The sequence below is a fragment of the Ovis aries genome, chromosome 2 (assembly GCF_016772045.2).
Source record: "Ovis aries strain OAR_USU_Benz2616 breed Rambouillet chromosome 2, ARS-UI_Ramb_v3.0, whole genome shotgun sequence".
Taxonomy (NCBI): Eukaryota; Metazoa; Chordata; class Mammalia; order Artiodactyla; family Bovidae; genus Ovis; species Ovis aries.
The window spans coordinates 161,051,578-161,073,843 of NC_056055.1; the positions used below are offsets into that span (position 1 = coordinate 161,051,578).

General features: G+C 37.4%; 1 protein-coding gene across 50 annotated transcripts in view; it reads right to left on the bottom strand.

The window, feature by feature from the left end:
- Positions 1-1,170: 1,170 nt before the first annotated feature.
- MBD5 (methyl-CpG binding domain protein 5) overlaps positions 1,171-22,266 on the bottom strand; it is a 479,551-nt gene continuing 458,455 nt past the window's right edge. For 34 of the 50 annotated variants that reach the window (XM_060410010.1, XM_060410008.1, XM_060409997.1 and 31 more), the window contains 3 exons: positions 14,982-15,055; positions 5,452-5,527; positions 1,171-1,777 (listed from right to left, as the gene is read on the bottom strand). In XM_060410010.1, coding sequence (XP_060265993.1) covers positions 1,706-1,777; positions 5,452-5,527; positions 14,982-15,055 — 222 coding nt within the window. In that variant the 3' untranslated portion in view covers positions 1,171-1,705. Of the gene's footprint in view, positions 1,778-5,451; positions 5,528-14,981; positions 15,095-22,266 lie in introns of all 50 variants that reach the window. The other 16 variants (XM_060410028.1, XM_060409992.1, XM_060410025.1 and 13 more) reach the window with 3 other exon arrangements.

A 22,266-nucleotide genomic window follows, 5' to 3' on the forward strand; every position in this document is an offset into this window, starting at 1 on the left:
CCACTGGAGGGCCTCCCAGTGGCTGGAGCATTAGGCAGTTGAATGAGCCCCAGGCTAGGGGAAGAGGCAGTCCTCTCCAGGGGGTTAAGGGTTTGGAGGTGGGGCTGGTGGTTCTATACCAGAACAAAAGGATAAGGAATCCCTTCCTTTGACAATCCATCAGTTGAATCCAATCCAATCAATTTCAGGCAGAGGGGCCTGAAACTTAGCTCCATTGCCTGGGAGATAGGGTTACACCGCCACCACAAAAAAAAAAAAAAAAAAAAAAAGAAGAAGAAAATGTGAAAAAAGACAGAAAATTATGTTGTGCTACATTTCTTATTAATAACCTTGTACTTTACAATGGCTCACAGTTTTAGGTTTTGTATACTTGCAATGTAGTATTTTCTCTCTACATTTGTTTCACATTTTTTTACTTACTTAATATAATATAAATAATTTGGTTAATAGATTCAACCTGCACATTTCAGCCACATTAATATATATAAGAATCTGTTAATGGTATAAATAATTCTTTAAATAAAATAAATCTGATATGTTACATAATACTGATAAAAAATTACCATTACTAATAATTTTGTAAGCCACCTTAACTTCTGGTATAAGTAATACTGATGAATGGATATGAAACTTGGTTTGATGATTTGCATTTACTTTTGCTACTACAGAAAAACTGAATTATAATCAACCTTACCTCTGATAAAGGTTTCAAAGTGGGGGTTTGTCTCCAGGTATGGAAACAGAAAGTTTTATCTTGTCAGGTACTGTTTGCAAAAAAAAAACCTCAACTCTGAGCGTCCATGGTGGTGCAGCATAAGTTTTCTAGTTTAACAGGTGGCTATCAAATGTTAACTACAGAAATGACTGAGTAAAATATCCCATCTAAGATTTTTTTATAAAACCTATTCTACTTTAAAACTTAGGTAAAAAAAATATGCAACAAATGGTTGCAGTTTCTGAATTCTTAATTTAGATCTGTGAGCCCTCGTCCCTTTAGAAATCTGCAAGGTTTCAATTTCCTAGACACCCAAAATCAAGTCCAGTGCTTCCAGGCAAGGTTCATTCCAAACAGACAATATAAATGGACACTCGGTGGTGTGCAGTGTATGTCATAATTCAGGTAATACATCATCATGCCTTTTCTCTGCTGTTAAATACAAAAACAGCATCTTTTACATTATCATAGAAAAGCATTTAGGTTGTATTTTTATTTATCACTTTACACTTGTAGTCTCTGGTAGGTGTACTCCATAGAAACCAAAGAATTTTGTACACTATTTCTTTTTACAATAAAAGATAAAGTGTGCATTAGGTACGCTTGTACATGACAATATTGTACAATATTTACATTTCTGATGTCACCATGAAATTCTGTATTTTCTATATACAACATTGAAAATTCTTCAGAAACATTTGGACTATTTCTTATAATCACAATTTTAGTATTATAGAAAAAGAGTTTCTCAGTAATCTCTTGACCATTTACCACTCTCATCATTCAGGGATTCTGATTGGTTTTCCAGCATTCTTTATCCTTCCTGATCAAAAAATACTGTATCACTGTTTCTTTTAGCACCCTATGGTGGTGGTAACTATCTGCCATAGAATAAATATTGATATAACAGTGGCTATATCAATACTTATCTACAGACATATCTGTGCACATTCCTTTAATAAACACTGCGCATTGGTGGAGTAGTCCCTGTTATCTGGAGATCTTCCTCCTCTTGGGTTTGGGGGGTCTCATCTGTCTGTCTCCCTGTGGGATTTGGTGAACCTGGAAATAAAGAGGTAGGGAAAAAACAACAACAACAGAGATTGAAATCACAAACACCATAGGATTTCTGACAAAGAAACAGGGTAGGCAGCAGACTCTGGCTTTCATTTTCAATCACGGCTATCTTGAGGCATTTAACACTTTTACAAGACTCAGATCTCAGTGTGCCTACAGTCACCACAGAGGATAAGGAATCTTGGAAACTGACAAGCAGAGCAACGCTCTGTGGATCTCCCAACAGTGGAATACAGAAGAGGAACTGGAAAAAAATCAAAGTGGGAGAGGGGATGTGCAGTTGCTACCCCTGCTGTCCATTGAAGATGAAAATAAGACCTTTCCCATCAGAGATCCCTGGATCACTAACTTCACTGGGGTTCTGGAAAAGTCGATAAATATATACTAAACATTTTCTTCTTTATTTCATCACTGAACTTATTTTATAACTACTGGAAGGGTCAAAAAGGATAAGAACATGCACACAGCTCAGCCCAAGGAGGTTTACTTATGAGAAGAATAAGGATGGAAAACAGAATACCACTACCATCTGTCGGCAAATCTAAGCTTGTGTAGTCTGAGAAGAGCAATGCATACAACTCATCTTTATACACTAACAGTTGGGGGGGGTCACAAAGAGTCGGACACGACTGAGCGACTTCACTTCACTTCAGGTAAGCTAGCAGCATTTAGGGCTGTATATCAGATTGAACAGAGGTGGACAAATAGCAGAATTTGATTCCCAGGTATTAGACAGCAGGTCTGGTTTTAGGGGCAGAAGACAGGTGCTAGGGAGGTGGTCAGGTGTCCCACATTGTATTTCGGCTGTTGTGGTACTGATGGAAGGGGACAAGGCAAGATCCAGGAGAGGCAGGTTGTGCCCAAGGCAGTGGTATGCTAAGTCGCTTCAGTCGTGTCCGACTCTGTGCGACCCCACAGACGGCAGCCCACCAGGCTCCCCCATCCCTGGGATTCTCCAGGCAAGAACATTGGAGTGGGTTGCCATTTCCTTCTCCAGTGCATGAAACTGAAAAGTGAAAGTGAAGCCGCTCAGTCCTCTGACCCTCAGCAACCCCATGGACTGCAGCCTTCCAGGCTCCTCCATCCATGGGATTTTCCAGGCAAGAGTACTGGAGTGGGGTGCCATTGCCCTCTCCGAGGCAGTGGTATAGTACACGCTTAATAACCAGTTCCCCGTGGAGGAACATAAGCCCATTGTAGTGTATGCCAATCTCTGTCATACAAATGTTTTTACCATGGCCAATTTCAAGCTACCAATGTGATGTCACAGAACTCAGGCTTAGGAAGCGATGGGCACAGTCAACTCTGACTGTGTTGGCTCAAGTTAGCTCAACTGCATGTTGTAAAGACCACTGCTATTCAGAATCAAATACAGAAAACTACTTTTTAAAGATTTTTTAAAATGTGGACCATTTTTAAAATATTTATTGAATTTGTTACCATATTGCTTTTGTTTTATGTTTTCATTCTTTGGCTGTGATGCATGTGGGATCTTCACTCCCTGACAAAGAATCAGACCCACACTCCCCTCCATTGAAAGGCAGAGTCTTAACCTCTGGACTGGTAGGGAAATCCCAAGAAAACTTTTTAAAGTATTACACTTAAAAAATAACACCAATGAGTTTCTCACAGTGCCTTATCCTTATAAATGCTCCATATATGTTCTTTAAAACCACTAGTCTCTGATAAAGTCTATTGAAATCTTTTATAAATTGAGGGAAGAAGCCTTTATTCAAAGTTGCAAATTAGTAACCTGTGGACCAAATGCAGCCTAGAAAGGGACTGTGTTTAGCCCTATGGTGTTTTAATATTTTAAAAATAGCTGGCAACACTAAAGAATGAGAAATTTTACTTTCAGACTTGCAGTGTTTCATGAAAAAATGGGAAGATCCTGCAGCACTGGCACAGTTCCCCACATGGCTCAAGTTTGCTGCAGCATGGAAGCAAAAGCTCCTTCTAGAGGGAACACAGCCCTCAGGTTGCCACAGCCCCCATCACTCCTGACTGCCTGCTGGCCACAAAGGCCAAAGATCTTGAGAGAGAGATTAGCGAGATGCCTGCCAAACACATTTCTCTTCTTCCTGAGCAGGCATGGTGTACAATACCTTTACCAGTCCCCTTGAATTAAGAAGGCCACATGACTGGGTCAAACCAGTGGAAAGTCAACAGAACAGATGAACTTCCCGGTCTGGCCCATAAAACCTTATCCTGCCATCCTTTGGGTATATGGTCTTCTCTCCCGCTGCTGGGCTGGATGCTAAGGATGCGATGGAGTACTCTGAGACCCTAGGGAATGGGGGACACTAGATATAGAAAGAACCTGAGACTCTGAACGACTGTGTGAAGCAAAACTTCCTCAACCAGAATGAGACCTAAGTGAGGAACAGTCTTTTTAAGGCATTAAGCCTCTAAGACTGAGAACTGGTATGTAGTCTACCTTGACCAGGGCATCTTGGTTGGCATTTCTTAATCCACTAAAATCACTGTTTCACTCAAACCTGATCCCCTGTATTTAATCATACTATTTGCCCAGCCCTAGAAGGTGTTTCAGGGGCTTCCCTGGTGGCTCAGACGGTAAAGAATCTGCCTGCAATGCAGGAGACCTGGGTTTGATCCCTGGGTTGGGAAGATCCCCTGGAGAAGGGAATGGCAATCTACTCCAGTATCTTGCCTGGAGAATTCCAAGAACAGAGGAGCCTGGTGGGTTATAGTCCATGGGGTTGCAAAGAGGAACACAACTGAGTGAGTAATGCACACACACAGAAAGTCTCTGCTCCAGACTTTCCCTATAATTCTATCAGGAAATTAAACATTTCAGGGCCTCAGTTTACCCCTCTTTGAAGTGATGTTTGGATCACAAAATCTTGTACCAATCTCGATAGACTATGAATGTGTAAAAACCTGTATCTGTCATTCAGTAGCCATTTGATGGCTTGTTAGGATTCAGATAACCTTATTAACACAATAACAACTAAAAGAAATCACCCTTTCATTGCTGAGTAGCTTTGGATAATTCACATTTTTTAGAAATTATCAAAATTATAGTTTGAATGTTTATGTTAGCCAATATGTAAATTAGAGAATGATGATTAAACTCACATTCAACACCATTACATGCAACATTCAATAAAAATGTAAAGAAAAAGCAGACACTTTAAAACCAGAGGTTATAGTGTTAAACATCAATAATTTAACAACAGGATTTGGGGCCAAATATTTAAATTTTTTTAGGTAATAGCAGAAAGGAAATGAAATGACTATATACCCTTGATCTTGACTCTATATTCAATTTCCCTTTTTGTTCTATGGTAGAGTAAGATTTATATTATTGAATACATAGGCAACACTAATAATCATTGCTATTCTCAGAGTCAAACGCAAAAGCTATGATTTTAACTTCAATGTTTTGCTGTGCACTTTTAAAAAATATTTTATGTGAGGAAAAAAGTTACTTACCTCAGAAAAAATACATAGTTAATACTACTAGGTTTTTTTTTCTTAAGTTATTTTTAATTTTTTCTGATACCTGTCTTTTTTGAGCCCAGTAATATAGTATTGCTACGTGAGTTGCCTGACAATATTTAAGAGACTTTACCAAAAAGTATAATACAATTTATTTTCAAAGAAACACAGTATAATGGAAAAATAAATTAACTTACAGTCCCAGACATTTTGTCCAGTTCACTCATGGCCTCATGAATAGCAGCTTCTAAATGGTTATTTAGCTTTCCACTTCTGGAATTAATGAAAACAACACAGCAGATTAAAAAATTAAAGAAACAAAAATCTCAATTTAATTCCCTAATCAGAAAACAGAAGTACCAATTCCATGAGAGAAAGTCAATTTATATTCACATTTGGACAATTCTGATGACAAAACACTCTGGGATTCTCATGACTAGAACACCAATCAATGATAAGGTCATATAACTACAGGGGAAAAAAATTGAACAGATGATTAGGGAAAGTGGATTCTTTCCCCTTCCACATGTTTCTTCAACCGTCTGATGATTTTGCAAGGAAGCTGGGCAACGGGTCTCTATTTTCATAGACGGAGCTTGTGCTCTTAGATTTCAGCCTGCTCCGCACTGCCTTTTGTTCTGGCTTGCCTTTCTCAGGCTGTGTGTCTGGAGGAAGGGCTCTGAACTGCAGGCTCTGGCCACTAGGGAGCTCCCTCTGCCCTCTCTGGAGCATCCTAGCTTCAGCAGTTCAGCAAACGAAGGCTGAAATCCTGGTGCACTTTCATTACAGGTGGGAAACAGCTTAACTTACCACACCTGAGGCTCTGCCACATTTCCCTGCCCCCGCCTCCCCAAAACCAAAATGACAAAACTATTTGAGAAGATAAAAAATGATGGTCTCAGAATGTCTACCACTTGTCTGACCTTTTCTCTCTACTCAGCATACTAGGCTTCCCTGGTGGCTCAGATGGTAAAGAGTCTGTCTGCGATGCAGGAGACCCAGGTTTGATCCCTGGGTTGGGAAGATACCCTGGAGAAGGAAATGGCAGCCCATTCCAGTACTCTTGCCTGGAAAAGTCCATGGACAGAGGAGTTTGGTAGGCTACAATCCATGGGGTTGCAAAGAGTCCGACGTGACTGAGCAACTTCACTTTCAGCATACCACTACAGGTATTTAACACATGGAGCATCTGCCATGACTGAAACGTTTAACTAGGAAGCTACTGAACTAATTACTAAAACAAGGCAAATCCACACTATCTACCTCTAGGAATTATGTCCACTTTTCTTTCTTGATGCATACAAAGAATTACCCAATTATTCTGAGTACTACAGTGATTCATTTCATTTATCTCATCCTGATGATTACTAGAAAAGGTGTAGAGGTAAATGGCTTTCCAAGAGTTAAGTCCTAGCCCAGCATTTACATGGAGATTGGAAATTTGCAGTTGTAGAAGAATTTGGCTCACAGTCCCATTTAGTTTGGCTCACATTGTGTTTAAAAACATATTTGAACTTTAGTGGAATGCTTCTAGATGAGGCCTTTTGGTTTACCACAGTCTTCACCAAGTTTTACCCTCATACAACAGGACTGGACAATTCACGCATTTAGTTTCTATATACAATCGTGAGTAGTATACTGCTAGGTATATACATCGTGGATGCTCCATATGGTGTCTAAATAAAAATGTGTCCAATGCTAAAACAACGGCTCTATGTTCTGGGAAACATAGGCACTTAAGTCAGTTTAACTGAAAGAAAAGATTGTAACTGAACTATAATATAAGAGCAATGCAGCATCAACCTTACCTTTTGTTGGCCTGAAAGCTAGCCTACAGCTTTTATATTCTTCCCATTTACTTTAAAAATGTAAACAATGCAGAAAAGTGCATAGAATAAGTTATCAACCCCTATCAAACCTATTTCCAAAAATAAACTGCTAATAAATTACATATTTCTTTTAATTCATTAAAAATTTAAACTGAAGTTCCCATTTGATATCAATTCCTAGTCTCATTCTCTCCCACCCTCCTCCCCAAAGGCAACTGTGTTGTGTATTCCTATAAACAAAATGAAATCACTCAGTTGTGTCCGACTCTGCGATCCTATGGACTGCAGACCACCAGGCTCCTCTGTCCATGGAATTCTCTAGGCAAGAATACTGGAGTGGGTAGCCTTTCTTTTCTCCAGGGGATCTTCCCAACCCAGGGATCAAACCTAGGTCTCCCGCATTGCGGGCAGATTGTTTACCATCTGAGCCACAAGGGAAGCTGTGTATTCCTATGGTGTGTTTTTAATATCTTATATGATATATCCATGAACAGTACCTAGTATTGTCTTTTATGTGTTTTTTAAAATATATATATCAAATGTGTCCTGATATAAGTACCATTCTACAACTTATCTCTTTCCTTTTATTGCTATTTTTAAGTATGTCCCAGTTGATATCTATTCCCATGCTATCTTTTATTCACCTACTTATTCCAGTTTTACAGGGCCCTGGTCATCTCATTGGGTCAGGCTGAGTTGTTTTCCCACCGAGGAGTTTGCTAAGCACGATTCTGGGGAGGAATGCAATCCCAGGACTCTGTAGGGCTATTTAAGCTGAGCTAGAGTTGGGCTGGGTTGAGGCCCCTTTTGTGGATTGTTTAGCAAAGGTCTTTACAGTATCACATACTACCCAGCTATCTGACAATATTACGCTTTGTGCAATGTGTTAAATAGCTTTATCTTTACTATTTCTTTTGTATTTGTATAAAAGTATGAAGATAAGTTTTAAAAGATATTTGTTATGCATTTTTATACTATCTTATGGGTTTAAGATTAACTACATAAATGTCTAAATGTCTAAAAAAAAAAAGGAAAATATTTCAGTGAAAAACCATCAGAGAATCTGGGTTCTCTTGTCTTTAATAACAAAAATAGCTAGTATTTATTGAATATTTTAAGGCTTCCCTGATGGCTTGGATGGTAAAGAATCTGCCTGCAATGTGGGAGACCTGGGTTCGATCCCTGGGTGGGAAGATCCCCTGGAGAAGGGAATGGCAATCCACTCCAGTATTCTTGCCTGGGAAATCCATGGACAGAGGCTACAGTCCATGGGATTATAAAGAGTTGCACACGACTGAGCGACTAACACTTTCACTTTTTTATATATGCTAAGAATTGAATTAAATCTTTATATATATTACTTCAATGGCACCCCACTCCATTACTCTTGCCTGGAAAATCCCATGGATGGAGGAGCCTGGAAGGCTGCCATCTATGGGGTCGCACAGAGTTGGACACGACTAAAGTTACTTAGCAATAGCAACAGCAATATATTATTTCATTTAATCTGTATAACAACTCAATGAAGTAGCTATTACAACAGCTGTTTGTATGCCACACGATTTTTTAGGGAAAACTGGCGAAACCAATTATAATTTTATGACAAAGAAGATGATATTTAACTGTAAATAATCTTCAAAAGTAATAGAGTCATAAAAGTTTTGTTCTTTAATATGAAAAATTTCAACAAAATCACCATTAAAGTGTAAAAATAATTCAACATTATTTGTTGAATGAATAGACAAAATTTTAGGAGTTTGTGAGTTCATTCTTCAACAAGATATTTAAAATGTTTATAAACTCCTTGTATTAGTTTAAGGTAATTAGTATGTTTTTCCTTTAACAAACTTAAGTAGTTATTAGAGGGTGAAATGACTACTTTTGGAAGAGAGAATAAATACGGAGATATGGGGCATGAAATTACATGAATACATCACGGGAATCAAGAGGTATAGAGAGACTTTCTAGATGTCAAATCTGCATACCATATTCATACTAGCTGGTCAAGTCAGGAAAGAATGAGCTTAAAAGAGGAAGAAAAAGTTCCATGAGTCCATGAAATGAATAATTAGTCAAAATTCAATCTTCTAGTCCAGAGGCCCTCCTTGTGGAGTCTCTTCTACTATTTTCTCGTCCCCACTGACATTTAATAATAAACATTTTTACTAACGGACACTCTAAAAGCTACTTGATTAAGCAATAGATGTTCATATAATCACATTTCGAGTTATTAGTGGAGCTAATTGCCACTTCTCATGTTCATTGCCTATATTTTCACACATTATCCTTATCTTTATTAATTAAAAAAAAAAGCCAGGTACACATCGGTGAATAGTATGAGAAATAAAAAGAGAAGTGAGAATTGCACATTACTCTGGACTATCAGTTCAGAATTTAAGAAACTCACTTCATGTAGACCAGAACAAACTTGGATCAGACCTAAATGTCAAGAATCTTGGACTCTAAAACCTAATCCATAGGGAAAGTACGCAGATTTAAAAAAATTTAACACATGAGAGATCAAGATGGTAGTATACGAAGACACTGAGCTTACTCCCTACCTCCACCCCCAATGAATACACCAAAAATACAACTGCATGTTGAGTAGCTCTCACTGAAAATGACGTGGAGACTGGCATAATGACTTTTCTACAACTAAAACTGTCCACATAGAGCCTGGTAGGAAGGGAGGAAAAGCTACTGGGAGCCACACACAGAAGAGGAAGGCAGGATCGCAGGCTTGGAGATCTTCCCTGGGGAGCATGGAGTTCAACACACCTTTCAGACACCCCAGCCCTGGGGTCCAACTCTGGGAAGATGAGCCCCTTAGCTGGTTTGAAATCAGGTAGGGCTTACTGGAGGGCTGTTAGAAACCAAGACTCTGCTTTTGAAGTGTGCATGCACGTGCACAGACTTGCGTACTCCCACCCCCAACCCCACCTGCCTCCCTGCTCCAGCACAGTGGAGGGGCAGCAGACTAGAAATAGCCTGGTATTCTGGCTGGCTTGCCAGCACACTCCCTGGCCTGCACTGGGGCCCTGCTCCAGCTCTTCTTGCTCTGGCACCGCCCTCCACTATAGTAAAGGCTGCCACTGCCAACAAGAGCGCATACACTTAGAGGGAACAGAGATGCACAGACCCTCTGACTAGGGCAGAGACAGTCATTGCCAGTGTGCATATCCCTGCCCACAACTGGAGGGAGGAGAACTAACTCAAGTGAAAACACTAATTCAAAAAGATACATGTACCCCCATGTTCACAGCAGCATTATTTACAATAGCCAAGATATGGAAGCAACCTAAGTGTGTCTACCAATAGATGAAAGGATAAAGTGGTATGTGTATATATATACACCACAATGTATATATACATATATACACACACACACACAATGCGACTACTACACAGCCATAAAAAGGAATGAAACTTTGCCATTTGCAACAACATGGATGGATGTGGGAGGTATTGCGCTTAGTGAAGTAAGTCAGCGAAATAAAAATATTGTATGTTTTCACTCACACGCAGAATCTAAAAAACAAAAAATGAACATAACAAACCAGAAACAGACTCACAGATACATAGAACAAACAGTGGTTAACAGCAGGGAAGGGGTGGAGTGAGGGGCAAGATAGGGGAACAGGATTAAGAAGTACATACTATTAGGTATAAAATAAGATACAAGGATATAATCTACAGCACAGGAAGCATAATCAGTATTTTATAATACCTTTAAACAAAGTTTAATCTATAAAAATACTGCATCACTATGTTGTACACCTGAAGTAACATAATACCATAAATCAACTAATTTCAATTTTAAAAAATAAAGAAAATTTAATACAAGTACCATTTCTTGGTTTTAAAGTGTTTACATTTTATGTTTACTTTTATGTTTATGTTATCACTTTATCACTTTCCAGATTCACAAAAATAAGGTTACTGAATACATATATATGTACATATAGACAGAAGATTTGATCCTGACTTAAAAAAAAATCATAACATATCTAAAAGTCACACAAATTTTTTTTTCTTTAATGAAGCTATTTCCACTTTTAAGTACAAAATGACCCTAAGTAATTCTTCAATAAATATGTAAATATTTCCTTTGTGATTAGGCAGTTCGGCTGCCGTCTATGGGGTCGCACAGAGTCGGACACGACTGAAGTAACTTAGCAGCAGCAGCAGCAGTTAAGCAAATCACTTTAAAGATATTTATAGTATAGTGTGATTATAGCATATTGGGGGTTACATGACTATATAATGCTCGAAACATCTAATATGGTGACAGAATGTTTTAAATGGTAAAAATATGTAATTATTTTGTTTCACCTATATCTTTATAAGAAAAATAATGGTTTACTAAATACTATGTGCTAAGAACTGTGCTAAGGCTCTCTTTATATTATAACAATTCTAGGAGGTTGGTATTAATATCCCACTTTAGAAATGAAGTATTTAGACTCAGAGAGGTTAAACAACATACTCAAGGGTACACATAGCTAGGTAATGATGGAAACATTTGAATTCAGGCCAAAACCCAAACTTTCAGCCACCTTGTTCCAGTGCCACCTTCCTGTTTTAGTTTCTTTCTCCTTGTCTATAAAACTAGCCAGATACTTGTTAGCTCAAATTTCTTTCCAGTTATTCTTTGGGAACTTTTCACATAAAGGGTAGAAAGGAGAGTAAATCGCAGATACCAATTCTCTCTGTTCCTTTTTATTTACTCTTCAATCCATGGCCATTTTATTTTCATATGTGCCATTCTACCAGAAACTGTTTTCACTGGGGTCACCAATGGCCTCCAAACTGCCCAGTCCAAGCGGAGATGTTTCAGATCTTCTCTTACTGGACCTCTGTTTTTCATTATATTATCCCAGAAATTCTTGGTCTTTGGCTTTTAACACTCTACTTCCCTACCCTCTGGTTTTCCTCCTTCTTTCTGATTATTATTTCCATCTCTTTCATTATCTCCAATAAGTGTTCAAACGCCCCCAGAAGTCACTCTTTAGTCCATTGTTCAAATTGGTCAAAGTACCTCTCTCCGTGTGACTGAAGTTATTTTTCATAGTCAAATACCATTTCTTCCCAGTTTCAGACTTGTGTCTGTGGAATCACAGGAACCTCACGTTGCACTTGACAGTTTTCTCCTGTATGCCCCATTTCAGTGCTTCCACTACCCACTAAGGCACCTGAGAGTTGTCCTCGATTACCTGTTCTCCTTCATATTCCAACCAATCACCATGATGTTCTGTCAATTTTATCTCCTAAATATTTCTTGACCACATTCTTTCTCCTCTGTTCTCATGGGTCCCCTCCTGGTTTGAGTCTTCCTCCTCTCTTGTCCCCTGGCATGGCCTTCTAAATGGATGTCCCTGTCTCCAATACTGTTCCCCTAAAATATATCCTCCATACAGCCATAGCTAAAGTGAAAAATTCAACCATCTGTCCCCTTAGGCACTTCCAATAATGTAAAGACCTCTGAGGCCTTACTAGGCCCTTTATGGTCTGGCTCCTGCTTATACGTTTGGTTCCATCTCTTACAATTTCCTCTCCCCCAGATCTAACTGCTGACCTCATCTAAACACTATTCCAACCCATCCCATCTTGTCCTTGTTTCCTGTGTCTGGCTAATATCTATGTAGTGTGTATAGAGTGTAAGGCCTGGCTGAGATATCATCTCCTCTAGGACATCTTCTGTTACCTGAGTTCCCCATGATCCCAAAATATACTACACTTATTCCTGTCACTGATCCTCCCAACTCATGGATTGAACCCAGGTCTGTAGCTCAGATGGTAAAGCATCTGCCTACAATGTGGGAGACCTGGGTTTGATCCCTGGGTCAGGAAGATCCCCTGGAGAAGGAAATGGCAACCTGCTCCAGTATTCTTGCCTGTAAAATCCCATGGACTGAGGAGCCTGGTAGGCTACAGTCCATGGGGTCGCAAAGAGTCGGACACAACTGAGCGACTTCACTTCACTTCACTTCATTCCTGTCACTGCAAATTTAACATTTTAATTATTTGTTTCTAATTCTGCCTCCTTCACTAAACAGTGAAGTCCTGGGACTATAGCATTTTGCCTGGTTGGCATAGATTCTTTTGCTAAATCAGTCTCCTTGACTTGGGAAATAAATAAATGATTGGGTTCAACATACCATTTATCACTTATGTGGCCTTTACCTAATTATTTAAGCTATTTGGGTCTGAGGGTCCTCATCAAAAATGGGTTCAGTAATTTTGGCCCATCTTCTGATTGGGAGAATAATGGATTTTAAATCATATATGCAAAATGTATTCTACGAGGCATTTATAAGGCAAGTCCTTCTACTTAGACAACAGTCTGATAAACAAAGCTGTTTTGCTTCATATTTTTGTCTTTTACCTCGGTTCCTTTAGATAATGTTACTTAGGACCCATATAAATTCACCTCAAATAGTAAGCTGGCTTTGAAGGAAATTTTTTATGTTGCTGTTTGTTACTCGCTACCTTTCAGAAATTGCTTAATAGCAAATTTATGAGGAAAATACAGCTCATTTCAAGGCAGTATATCTAAATACTTGTGTCATCAACAGTTTTGGATATGTTGCACATAATCCAGCTAACTGGCATATCTCACTGAAGGAAAGATTTCAGGGATATTTTACTTCTAATAAACAAGTACTATTGAATATTCTAAGGCAAATGGCCAATGAAAATTCGTGATGTAGGTAGCCTGCAATTTCCCTCCTTTCATCCAGAACTTGTATTAATTTTATAGGCTTTATCCTACTACTAAGCTCTTCATTGTATCACTTCAGTCAGAATAGAGGGGACTTGACTCACTTTATCATATCTATAGCGAATCTGACAATTCACTTGGCCCTCACCAAAACCACTGCCAATTTGCCATCTTCCAAAGGAGTGTTGAACACAGGCGCATGGGAGTTAGCCCACTGCAGCTGACATCTCTTTTATGAAACATTCTAGTGAGGTGAAGAGAGTTTCCCCAAGATTTGTTGCATTCTAAAATTTTAGCTCTGGCAAGAATTACTGAGGACACCACTAAGAGAATGACTGCCCTTTAAAAGATGTCATTATCATTATATAAGTCTTTTATACAAGATACACTGCTAATCATTACAATTTCATAATTCTTAGACATTTGATAATATAAAAATTATAGCAGCTGAGTAGGTGTATTGATATATATTAATATATTAAAATGATTTTCCATGTACATATACAGAAGCACATTTATAGTTCTCTATCTTAAAATGAAATAATAGTTATGATATTATATTACATTATGACATTGTATTACATACAAGTTACGTAATAAACATTATCTACTTGTCAATACTACGTTCACTAAAAATATAAAGATCTGGAAAAACTTGAATAATTAAGAATAACATCCCAAAGTTCAACTTCTTATTATAATTCCAAAGAAAGTCTATTGCCCCTGCTCCAAGAAAATAACTACTTATCATCACTTTTACTAACAGGTAATCTGCCTAAATTATTCACATGTGTACAACAAGGGAGGTCATTCCCCCTCCCAAAGTATTTGAATTACAAAGGGATACACTTTCACTACACTTTCAGAGACTATTTCATTGGTACATGTTGAGACTACTAATCATATTTTCTTTCCCCTCAAGTGAGAGGGATGGAGATGGAGGGAGTAAGGGAAGAGCTGATGAAGAGGGAAGTCCCACACACAGTATAAATTGTTTCAGAAAATATTTTCTGTAGGAGCTAATTCATCTGTAATAGTCCTCTTGGATGATAACTATTAAATTGTACTTAGGCAGGGCTCAAGATGGACTAAATCAGTGAGATTTCATTGTCCCTTTGAAGGAAAGCCAGTAAATTATATCCTTGAAAAACAAAACCGGAAAAAAAGTTGTGCTTACTTTCTGTTCCTTTTCCGGGCTCGGCTGTAGGCTTCTAAACCTTCCGTTAGTGTCTTCAACTTCTCGGGCTCCACCTGAGTGAAGGCATGAAGACCAGACCACATTACCCAGACCTGCAATTGTTAACACTGTTTTTACTTTCCTGCCAGACAAGCAGGTACTTGTGTGGCACTGGGGGAAGGGAGGCTTAACTCTCACTGTCCCATCAAGGGTCTTGTCCTCGCTGGGGCAGAGGTTGATTCCGCGGCTCCAGGCTGCAACATCAACGGAAATGAAAGACTGGGTGGCTTTCAGAATGTCAACATTTTCAAAGTAATGTTTGAAGAACAAAACTTGGAACTTAAATAACCTTTAATTCACAAAATCATGTAAGTCAGAGATCCTGGTCTGCTTTTTGCACTGCCTGATGCCCAGCAACTGCGAATCTATATTCCATCAGATGAAAAACAGCGGTGGTGAGTGAGGGTGGTGGGCTTTGGAGCCAGCACATAGAAGTTTGCATCTGACCTCACTTTCTAGCATGAATAATACCGTTAAATTCCCCGGGCCTCCTAAAATCTGGATAATTTAGAGAAATATTTAGTTTGTTAAACTTCCGCTGTTAGCCAAAGCTTTGGGTTTCAAAAATAAAGACACTTCAAGAAAATTTTCCCGAGGACATTAATACCTACCTTCCTGCTAGAATTGCTGTGAGAATTAAAATGCAACAAACATGGTGAACACAGCCAAGCACAGAACAGCTGGTATTACATAGTTCTGTGTTAGGCTCTGCAGAGGCCAGAAAAAAAAAGGAGTAGGGTAGTGGGCTGCCTGTAGTCCCTAGGGATCTGTAAAGAGGGTGTGGCTACACCTGATGGGTGTGTCCTCTCCGTGGTCCTGCTTTAACACTGCCAGCCTAGGCTATATGACACTTGCTGCCTCATCACTGTGAGCCACCAACTGGTGGCTGGGGGTTTGATGGGGGAGGGAGGTGCAGCCTTTGCCACCTGCCCCTAATACTCTCTATCATAGTTCTTGAAGTCACTGCTCCTAAGGAAAACAATTAACAAACAGGAAATTTAATATGCAAATAAAAACACACTTAGAAAAGCACTGTACTTTTACTGATCTTAAACACAATCTCAGTAGAAACAGTATTGCTTGCTGTGTAAATGTAGCTTCAAATTAAGTCCCCTCCAACCCCTTAACCCAGTTTTCCCCCACCCTGCACTCCTTTAATAAAAAAATTCAGAGGTTGCCAAGACACCTAATGGGTAAGAAAATACACTCTCATAAACAAGGAAATGATTAGCTTTTGTCTTTGAATCTTCCTGACTCGTGAATACTGTTCATAAATAACTTTCTTTGACCTCTTCAAATCTAGTACACACGTGATGATTATTAACAAGGGGTCTCCACTGTTAAGTCTGAAAACAAGCATTTCTAATTATTCAATGAGAATAACAGTCAAATAATGGAAATAATCTCCTTTTCATTACTTTTGTATTTTGTCCCAAAGGATCCAAATACCTTACATACACAAATTCACTGTGGATACTCAATCTATTGTGTGCCAGAACAAGAGATAACTTTGTTCCAATAACATTTCTACAGGAGTAGTCAAGTGTCTTATTGGAATGACTGGAAAAGCTTAAGTAAGATGAATATATCCATGTGTTTTTATTTTTAAAGGTGCCTGGATACCTTTTCACATTTCATGTTAGAAATGGGATTCCATCCTGTACTCACTCACACAAATTATGGAAGATAGCTCACAATTAATTTATAGCTAATTCCCCTTATATTTAATTTAGTTTCTTGGCAGCAAGAAGAAAGCTCTCCTATAATAGAAGCTTCTCTTAGACACAAACTGGTATAGTGAGAGATCTCAGAAGGGACTGATACAGGCAACAGAAAGCAGATTCACAGTGAAATAACGCAACATGCCACAATGAAAACTTATCCCACTGGTCTCGATTTTTAAAAACTAAGTTAGGTCAAATGATTTTTAAAAAATTGTCTATTTTTATTTTTAATTAAGTAAGAAATAAGGGGCAGTAAAAGCATTTCTTGCACATTTATTATGTAGAAGGCACTGTTTTATTATTTAATGTGGTAATACTGCACACTAGCATTGTTATTTTACAGATGGGACTAAGTGAGTTTAAGTTACATGGCCAGCATCAAAACTCAGGATGACTCCAAAGTAACCTTTCTCTACCACACCAACTCTAATATATGCTGAAATACACATATATTATATATAGAGATGTATATGTGTGTATATGCATATATACATACACATGTAAGTATATATGTCTATATATACATACTCAAAAAATTAGGTCAAATTATAAGTTCAATTTTTATTTACAGAAATTTAGGTGACGCTTGCTCAGATTTATTTTCAAAAAATTTTTTTTACACTTGAATAATTTTCTAGTGATTTTTAAAACTAATTCTCCATGATGATTTCTTCATTTAAATATGCCTCTAAGGTTCTAAGGTACTCATAATAAAATATATTATTTATAAAGGATTCAATGACCTTGAAAGAGAAAGTAATGAGAGTGATTTCTGAAACTATAAGATACACATGACTTTGTATTTCTAATATGACAAGATCATATATATCCAGAGGTAAATGTTCAGTTTATTTGGTTTCAGAATTTTAGTACTCTTCTGTATTGTGAAATATAATACATGAAGAGTGTGTGTTTTTTGGGGGAAAATATTCATCCACTTACATAATACTCAAGAAAGTCTTTAAAGATAACCCCCTACAAAGGTATCAGGGAACCACAAAATAAATTCCATTTCTAGTCAAATAGAAACCATATTTAATGATTTAATGAACACTCATAAATTAACTAGCTAACTTGTAAATAAAGAAAGTACTGGGAATCAAATACATAAATATAACATTAAAAAGATGATTAAACATATACATATTTTAAAATAAAACTTACACTGAAGGAGCAAGTAATTTAAGATACTATTTTAATCTGGAATTTAATAATCTTATATTCCTATATATTCATAAATTATTTGATTTCTATCTTGGTGAGAAATTGGGGGAGGACTTTATAATATATCTTTACTCATAATTGGCCAACATATTCTCATTCTGACCATGATGATGCTAACAGTAGTGGCTATCATGGTATAACTGTGTACCTTTGTGATTTAGGAATTAGAAAAAGATAATCAGACTTTATGTATTTATAGTACACATACTATCTCATGTATAAATATACACATATGCTGAATTTTTAACTTCTAAATCCCTTCTTTCATTCCTTCAGATTCTTTAGATGTAATAATTCTTTGGCATAACTAGACCTATAGCCTGTTCAGTAAGGTTAGAAACATACCCATAAAACCAGACATGATTATATGGTGGATGTTTAAGAGTTTACTGAACAAGTCTGAAACTATGGCTGCTTATTTTGTTCACAAGTCATATATTAAAGATTTGATAATTAAATTCAGTTTGATTTGAGGTCAGCACAGTAGCATGGAGTGTATCTCAAAAGTAAGTCTATGACATAAAAGAAGACATAAACATTTCAGAGAGTCAGAGTGACCCTCTGAAAGTGAGCTACAGTGTATATTAGAAGAATCTGGATTAAAGATCCTAGATCACTTTTGATCCAGTTAACTACAGAAGATGTCAAAACTCCCTTCAGGTGTTAATCCCCGATAACAGGATTAAATCTCTTGGTGATTCCTTTGCTGGTACTTAGTGCTGAGGCTAAGCTGTCACACAAAGGTTAAAAGACAGAGCACAGCCATATCACAGATTTCACAGCACAGAGAAAGCAGCTGACCTCAGTTGCCCCTGTTCCTTCTTCACTTCCCCATCCCTTTTTTATAGTGTCATCAGTTCCTATTGTTGGGGAATGGTATCATGCAAAGAGTACTAAGCTGAGAGTTAGGAGACCAGGGTTGAGCCTTGGTTTAACTGCTTGTGGTTTGTGTCTTTAAGAATGCCTCTCTCCTGAGGTCCAAATGGAAATAGCTGTGCACATCTTTATGGGTCACTGAGACTGTCTACTTGGATTATCTAAGTATGAAGGTGCTTTATAAACACCAATGCAGTCTTTCCCAAAGTGCCACTGGTGGCATGTGAAATTGTTTCAGGTGGAACATAGACCATTAAACATTTTTTAATAGTGATATATTCATATAAATTTATATTAGAAAAATACAAAGACATTATACCTATGTTTTCACATATATCTTAGAATAAGACTAGAAGTTATTTTTAAAGTGGTGTGAACAGTGCCTACTACATAACATGTCAAAAATATTTGTCGAATGAATAAAAAATGAGTAAATAAGAATTTAAGGACAAATTTTAACTAAGTATTTGTACAGGTAACATGTGATTTGAGCTGAAATCTTGGAAAATCAATAAGCAATAAGCAAATATGAGGCATTTATTAGGTTTATTATCAAACATTTATTAAATAGTAACTACTTTAATCTTTAAGCTGAAAAAGTCCTGCTAACTTAGGTTCAATATTTCAATATTTTTTCAAGTATGGGAATTAATGATAAATAATTTGGGGTAGAAAGTTGACTCACCTGTGACAGAAAGGATGAATTTAACAATACTACTTCAGGAAAAATTCATAAAGTGAACCACAGTTTTTTCAAATGGACTAAGCCAATCGACATTATCACAGTTTTAGTCAGTGGCACTATCTGAGGGTTATTTTTCTTCCTTTCATCTTCACTTCATATAGAAGCATTTTTAAGTACTAGAAAACTGTACTACAGGACTAGAGTAAATCTATTCTAAATGTGACATCAAATTTTATATAGATCCATAATACACACAGAATTAAATGTTTTGAATAAACTTGTACTTTTAAGGATACACTGTTGAAGAGTTCATGCAACAGAAGCATGTATTTGCCTCATACTTGAGATTCCATTTGCTAGTAACCACATGACAACTGTACTGACAAGCTCAAGAACTCCAGACTCAGTTATCTAGGAAGGGAGACAGGCCTCCTCCTTTTCCTCTTTAATCTTCCTCAGGGGGGAAAAAAGCTTCACAGTATTCCACAATTACTAAAGTTTACCTCAACTTTGTACTCAGTTTAGTCTTTTCCCCAATATTCATATTTTTGGTGTTACCTAGTTTTTCCTTTTCATTATCTTTCAAATTTTGATCAGGCACTGCCTTTGTCTGGATTTTATCTTGCTTGTCACTTTCCAATAATTATTCTTCTTTTTCAAAAATATTCTGTTGCTGCAAAGCATTGACTGCCCCAGCCACCCCACCAGTCAAAATGCAGCTCAAATATCATGGATATTGATTGGGTATAGAGAAAATAATTCACTTCCAGAAATGGTTAAGAAAATGTATATGGCAAAGAAAATATACAAAGAATACTTTCAACAGAGAGTGACAGTACCAAAGAATACAAATAGCTAACACTGATAAGCCCAGAAAGAATATTCTTCAAAGTAAAAGTGTTTAAACATCACAGAAGGGCACACATTCCAAATTTAGTTCCCAGGCTCAACTTCTTAGGTTATACATCTGCAGAATACCACTGTAAGCTGTCTCTGGTTTTGCTCCATACCATCAAAACATGAGTGCATGTGATACTGAATGACAAACAGAAAGTGACTGTCCCAAAATAAATCTGGCATGAGTTTTAATAATGATGAGTTCTGTCTGTTTTGAACAACACTCAGAAAGCTACTTTCATCTCCTCCTGCCAAATATAACCATGTGGAAAAAAGTCAAAGAGTGAATCTAGAGAAGGAGCACCCTACCCATTGCTTTTAAAAACTTCTTCATTTAACCAGGTCATTTTTCTGGATAGAATTTTTCTAGATAATTAGCAATGTCTCTACCTGTCCAACAACAACAAACATTTCATTGAAAAGAAACATTTTGGTGCCAATACAGAAATAAATTCTTTCCTAAATTTGCCTCCAGTCAGAATACACACGGAATATAAGAACAATCAAATACAAAGACCAATGGGACAATGTTCAAAAAGTAAAAATTATCCACTCAGAAAAAAAAGAATTTCATTTTTTTTGATTATTATTTGAGTCAACACTTTTAGGCTAGATCAAAGATGGTAGATGATAATTACAAAATATGTTTTAGGAAAAAAAGAACATTTTTTCTGCTTTAAAATAATTATTGAAATAAATACATAAAGATAAGCATCTCCCCCCACAGTTGCACAGGGTTAAAATGTCTGTACATTATAGTGTATAGGTGTAATGCTAGCAGAAGCCATTTTCCTCTCCAAGAGTTCCTTAATACTGTGCCAAGATCTGGCAGTACATTTCTCTAGCTCTGACTAAGCACTGAGGTCTTATTCTTGGCTGCTAAATCTGAAACTATAAAGGGTTCATGGTTCAGAGAGAAACCGGCACCACTTCTTTAGAAAAAGTACAAATATCTTCTAGAATGTTCTTATTACAAACTGATAGGCAAGGGAAAAATGTATTAGTAAGGAGATACCACTTCCTGAATGGCATTATATAAGGCACATTTTCTCCTTCCAGTGCTGTAACATAGCTTCAGTATTGGGATGGTATTAAATAGGGGTGATTCAGCCCAACTTTTCACTGACTGTTAAAAATCTCTACTAATTAATACAGTTGAGTGTTTTGGTGGGTAGAGGAAGAATGTCTGAGTTTATAGTTTTTAGAAACAGTGAGGAGAGGGGAACTTTCAAGTTTATTCACCAAACTAAGTCCTTTAAAATCTTTCCAAGTAGAACTTCTGCCTAAAATGAACAGTTAACATTAACTTATAATCAAATATGCCAATTTGTATGCAATGTCCTGAGATTCATAAAAAACAGTTATAAACTATTTCATTCATTAAATGTTATTACTATCCTTTAATCCCCAACTTGGTTAATAAGTCCTTTATTTATGGATAATTCATGGATAGGTATACAATATTGAAGGCCAAATGACCACAATTTTGTAATGGTAGAATCCAAATTCATAAGGTTGTTTAATACAGAGAACAGAGAGGAGGAGGTTAATTTTTACTGAGCCTCTTTTGTGTATCATCTATTTATGGTGGTGGATGGTTCAGTCAGGAAGTTGTGTCCAACTCTTTGAGACCACATGTACTATAGCCTGCCAGGCTCCTCTGTCCACGGGATTTTCCCAGGCAAGAATACTGGAGTGGGTTGCCATTTTCCTCTCCAGGGGATCTTCCTGACCCAGGAATCGAACCCAGGTCTTCTGCACTGCAGACAGATTATTTACTGACTGAGCTACGAGGGAAGCCCCATCTATTTATAGTATT